The following is a 6,000-nucleotide window of genomic DNA, read 5'->3' on the forward strand; positions in this document are numbered from 1 at the left end:
GGGAATGTTTATATAAAACGCCTGCAACCCTGCTGGCCCACCAATGTGAGTTTCTTTTGTGTGTGCATGTGTTTTCCTTCAGTTTCCCTTCATTTTGCTCTGGTTTTGTTTGTAAATTTAAAAAACAAAACACAAAAAAAAGAGGAATTCCCACGGGAGGGTGTGGAGCCCAACTACAGTCCCAGTTTTGCCCCTGACTCACTGTGAAGACCCGGGAAGTCCCAGCCCTCCCTTAACCTTCGTTTCCTCATCTGTAACACAGGGACTTCCACCAGGGGGTTTCTTTAAAGCCCAGCCTGAAGGCTTGAGATGCTATTCCTTGAGAGTCCCTTCCATGTAGGGGACCCCCCCCCCAGGTTGAGCTGGGCAATGGGGGTCAGGCAGTGACCAGCAGAAGGAGATGGAGTTGTAGGGGAGGGACAGCAGGATGGGGAGGTGGCAGCTCTGCAATCACTGTGCCCTGGCCTGTGAAAGGAGACGGCCCCACTCAACCTGGGAAGCCCACTGCCTCTTTTCCCACAGCCTGCCCAGTTAATGCCAAAACAAAACACATTTGTCTGCTCCCTGCTGGAGGGCAGTGGGCCAAAATGAGTGTCCTGGAGGGCTGGCATCCTGCCTTCCCGCCCTGGGCACCCGCCCTGCCCCTGTCTACAGCACATCCACACACCCATGGCCTGTGGCCTGTGGCCTGAATAAGCTGAGCACCACCCTTGGCCAAAACTGGCCCAGGCTGTGGAGAGGAGCTTCCCCAGGACCTGTATTCCCCCTCTCATTTTCAGGGGCTCCTAAATGGACATTCCAACCCCTAAACCTGCCTGTCTTTCCAGCCCGGTCTTGGCCCAGAGAAGTGATCTAATTTCTCATCATGCTGCTGTGGGCAGAGCACGTGGCATCAAAAGCTGGGAGCTGTTGTCGGCGCTACGGGAGGGAATTCCCTGGCTCAGGAAAGATCTTCCAGAGGAAGGGAGCAGGTGGTGAGTCTCTCCGAAGAGACAGACACCGCCAACGCTCTAGGCAGAGCCAATCCTCAGATAAGAAGCATCAAATCCACCACCCCCGCCTTCTCTCTGATGCTTGTCTACACTGGGCACAGTAATAATAATAGCTTATACTTTATAATAGTTACTATGTGTCAGCATTCACTTAAATAATTTAATTCTCACAACAACTTTGAAGTAGGTACTATTATTAGACCCATTTTACCCTAAGGTCATATAGCCAATAAGTGGCAACCTGAGATTTCTACCTAAATAGGGTAGGCCCAGGGTCTGCTGTTAACTGCTATGCCAATCTGCCAGCAGAAGATGGTATCCCCCATAAAACCCAATCCAAACTTGGGATGTGGCAAAATGTTTGCAGTGCTATCCTACAATTTAAGCATTTACCCAGACTTGCCTGAAGCTTGAGAATCACTTAGGGGTACTTGTTTAAAACACAGGGCCCTCCTCTAAGGATTCAGTAAGTTTGATGTGGGAAGAGAGGCAGTGCCAGACATGTGGAAATTGCCCAAAAAAGTATTTGTTAGACAAATAAATGCCCTGCCTTCTGAGTTGCCATTCATCTCTAAAATGGAGTTTCAGTTCCCCACCCTGCCCCATCTCTAAGTGCTGCTATGTGTTGAGCCTCTGTGTCTGCACCAGCTTTGCTTGGGTGTGAGGAGTTGTTTACAAGCACACCCACTAGCTCCTAATAATAGCTATAATAACAATAACTAACATTTCTTGCATGCTTTTGGAGTACCAAACACAGCTCTGAGGACTTGACTGTGTTAACCCATTATTCTTATTGTATCCAATTGTCTTGACTTTGAGGATAGAGAAACTGAGGCTCAGGTTAAGTAACTTGCCCATGATCACATAATTAGTAAGAAGTTGGATTTGAACCCAGATGTTCCTACTCCAGATCAGAGATTAACTACTCTATCATAGTTTCTGGACTCACACAGCCCCTCCTCTTGGGAACTCGGCTGTCATAGTTGATCAAATGGTTACTGCACCCATAATGCTCAGGAAGGGGAGAATGGAAAACTAAAGTAACAGACAAGACTTAGAATCCCCTTGCTATTGTTTAAGCCTGAATAAGAAATTTCAAAGCACAGAACCAAAGTACTATAGTAGTTCCATGTGGGGAAGGCTGCCTCAGTCTAAAACAGGGGCCCCAGGAAGCTGCCCTGGAAGTGGGTCTTGATGCAGGGAGTTAGACACTCTCAGGAGAGCAAACACCACAGGCTGGGTGGGCTGAGCCATGTTTGAGAACAGTCTGAGTATTCCAAGAAATGAGCCTATAAAGGTGGACTGCAGTCTTGGGTGTCCCGCTTGGATATGTGCTCTAAATTTTGAAAAGTGATGTTTCTTTATAATATTTATCACACTCTGTAATAGGCATGTATATTGCTCATCTCACCCATCCTACCAGTGCTTCCATCCCCACAGACCTCTGGAGGAGATCTTGTTTGTCACTGTATCCCCAGCCCCAAGGCACACTGGATAGATGGATTTGAAGGCCTGAAGTCCTAAATGTTTACCAGCCATTCAACATTAAGTGTGGGCAGCCAGGTCACAAAATAGAAGGCCTAAGACAGCACTCTAAGGAAGGGTGTGCCCAAAGGCCCAGACAGGCCTTCCTGTTCATATTCAGCCCCTCTGTCCTCACACTGTACTGGTCCTGTGACCTCATTGCTACTCCTCCCAGGTGGAGGTTTGTGAGGTAAGTATACCGATGATAAAGGAGAGAGTGGGCAGGTCTGAAAGATGGCACTTTGGACTGGGTCACACTAACTCCAGTGCCTTTCTTCCCAGCCCCTCCTCTTGGGCACTCAGCTTGGGGGCCTGGTTAAGGGCTTGGTCAAGTTTTAATGGGTGACGGGCACTGGGGGTTATTCTGTATGTTAGTAAATTGAACACCAATAAAAAATAAATTAAAAAAAAAAAGGGCTTGGTCAAGTTTTAAGTCAGACTGATCAGTTTGAATTTTGACTGCTACTTCCTAGCTATGTGTCCTTAACTGTGTAATTGGTTACTGCACACCTCTCAAAAGTCATCTCACATGGGTCCTGTGGCCCTGGGCCCGGCTCTCACCCTCTCTGGGCCTCAGTCACTGCGGAAATTGGGATAGCTATCCTCGAGGCTCCCTTGGCTCCATCATGCTCTAGTCCTATAGTGATCAAGACTAGACAGTGCTTTCTAAATGGTAACAAAATTAACATAAAGGTGAAGGCTGGTCTTTTCTCTCTGAGGCAGCTGGATAAACCTTCTCTAACCCAGAACTGATCATAAATGACTGAATCAAGGCCATAGGCATCATCCAGATAGTCCATCTGAATGACAATTTTTCAGGCATATCTGGAGATAGTTCATCTATATTTTTACCAACCACCCCCTGCCCCCAGACCCTTGGCCCTACATTGTGCCCTAGGAGGCTGGGAACTTTGGTCTGCAACACCAGGCCCCTTTGCCCACTGGGTTCCACTTGGGTTTGGATAATGAGAAACAGCAGGATACCAGAGGATGAAAGATGAGGGAAGCTGGGACTATTTCTCCCTCTGCTCCCTCTGCCTTCCTCACTCCCTTCTTGATCCCATTCCTGCCAGGCAGCTCTACTTCCCAGTGGGCTCCAGTGACATGATTCCTGTCCCTCCCTCAGCCCTAGTCTCTGGGTGGGTGCCTCACCATCCTTCTGTTTGTTCCCTTCATCTGCCTACATCCCAATCAGCACAGCAGATCCTTTGGTAAGTCTCTTCACTTGAACCTGAGAGGCAGATTTCTTCCTGCTGTCCTCCTGACTAATAGAGGACCCTCCACCTGGATCTGCCTACTTGGCTCAATTAGTTCAACACGTCCCCCAGAACAAAGAACCAACCAGCCAAGCCCATGAACAGCCTTCCTGTGTGCCTGCTTGAGGGAAGGGATGTGCAGCGTGGCTTCTTTGGGGACCCCAGAGTCTGATTCTGACTTCTTGTTGCTCCTAAAGAACTTCTGTGGGCAGAGTCTGATGAGCCAGAGGCACCTGCAGCAAAGTAACGTTGACTGGCTTGGTGAACCAAGATCACAGGACAAAACATGCTTCAAGACCAAGCATGAGTGCACCCCCACTTAGGCAGGGTGGGTGACAGGGCTGTGGGGAGCCAGGAGCCTGCAGCGCTCAGGGCAGGCTCCCAGGAGGACTGGGCAGGAACTGCAGGGTTCTGGGAAGGCCGGAAGAAAAGGGAGGAAAAGTTGAGCTCGGGAGACAGTTGAACAAGGCTTGGCAGGGAGAAGTGGCAAGAGTGAGGGGTAGGGCTAGGTGGGGCACACAGTGGTCGGTGGCAGACTGCCCCTTGGCCTCCCTCAGGACATAGCCATTCACCCTGCCCTAGCCTGAATCAGGGCTCCCACTTTCCCTCACTAGGTATCCCACATTCCTCTGGGTTGGGGTGACACACAGCCTGTCACCCCAACCATTTCACTTCTGTTGCTAACCACATCTACCCAGACCACAGCCATAGTAGGGCCCAGGTTTCGTTTCTCATTTCCTCCATACCGCTATAGGCTCCTAAAAGGTTTCCATTTCTCAACAGGAGTTGGACCTGACACTGACGTAGGTACCCACTATCGTCTGTCACTGCCTTCTTACCATCATTCCTGCCTCTCCCCCTACCAGGCTCCTCTGCCCTCCCAGAGAAGAGCAAGCCTTCACATAGGCCATTTTGACCATGCATTCCTCTACTTCCATGGCTCCCCCTGCCCTACAAATTAAGCCCCACATTCCTTACATGATGCTCCAGGCCCCCCACCGCATGACTCCTGTCATCCTATCTGATGTCATCAGGTTCCCCATTTTAGACACGCTCATTCCCAATGCAACATATACATGCATTTTTCCAGAACTCATCAAATTCTTTCAGCAACTTCACACTTCTGAATATGCTGTTCCCTCTGCTTTCAGCCTTTTCCCCTTTCCCCTGCCTGATAAACTCAAGTTTACTCTCCAAACCCCCACTCAAAAACCCTGTTTCCTCCTGCCATCGGGCCAAAATTAATTCTCCCATTCTAGAAGGCCTGGTTCAGATCTTGATGACAGCACTAAGCTCTGGCTAACTAGATTTCTATTTAGTTATGTCTTTCTGAACTTCCCTTCCTTTGAAGTCTGGCCCAGCAGGACTGCTTTTTTGCTATGTGACCTTGGGCAAGTCACTTAAACTTCTCTGGAGCTCTCCCTGAGTACCCAGGCTGGGTTAAGTGCCCTCTGCTGAGTTTTCCAGCACCTGTGTGTACATTCATAATCATGATTTATCCAATGATTTTATAACCATCCCCCACCAGACTACGAGTCCCTTGCTGAAAGGAAACAGGCCAGATTTCCTTCTAACCAAACTGTCTCTGTATTCCCAATGCCCACCCTTCCAGAAATACCTATGGCACAGGCAAATATAATCCCAATTCCATTTTTGCAAGTAGGGAAACTGGGCCCAAAGAGGCACAGAGATTTGCCCAAGGATGCAAACCAGCTTCAGGGCTTTTTGCCTCTGCCCTCCCCCCAAGTCCTTGGGTTAGCCTACTCTCCAGGGACCTCCCCTAGCCTGTGGCCAACCTCTGGACCAGAGAGCAGGCCTGCACTAGGCCTCACCTGTTGCTGTCCCATGGGCTTTCAAGGTAGAAGCTGCCAGATGCTCAGTTTCACTTCTCTCTTAGCTGCAGAGCACTGAGAGCAACTGTCAGACCTCAGGCACTTCCGCTGTACTCAAACCCAGCTTCCTTTTCACTCCTTCCGTAGGCAGCAAGCACACCAAGGGCCACTGCCTCTGTGCGAGCTCCTGGGGAACTCTGTGTCTCCTTAGGGATGCAGTCCAGACAGCTTTGTGGTGGACTTCCTCCTAAGGACAGTCTCTACCCTTGGGAGTTTGTGGCAGAAAAGCCTCATTACCCAAAACTCCAGAAGATAGGAGCCTGGACCTTGCTGAAACCTCCTGTGACCTATATAGTTGAGGATTGAAAGGCCTCAAGTGAAGAAACTTCTGCTGAA

At 49.5% G+C, this 6,000-nt stretch overlaps 1 protein-coding gene across 1 annotated transcript in view; it reads right to left on the reverse strand.

Moving 5' to 3' along the window:
* FCHSD2 (FCH and double SH3 domains 2) overlaps positions 1–5,731 on the reverse strand; it is a 334,052-nt gene extending 328,321 nt beyond the window's left edge. Inside the window, exon 1 of the mRNA XM_072794507.1 lies at positions 5,605–5,731. Within this exon, the coding sequence (XP_072650608.1) occupies positions 5,605–5,619 (15 nt within the window). The 5' untranslated portion in view covers positions 5,620–5,731. The remainder of the gene's footprint in view (positions 1–5,604) is intronic.
* Between the last annotated feature and the right edge of the window lie 269 nt (positions 5,732–6,000).

This window comes from Canis lupus, chromosome 23 (assembly GCF_048164855.1).
Source record: "Canis lupus baileyi chromosome 23, mCanLup2.hap1, whole genome shotgun sequence".
NCBI lineage: Eukaryota > Metazoa > Chordata > Mammalia > Carnivora > Canidae > Canis > Canis lupus.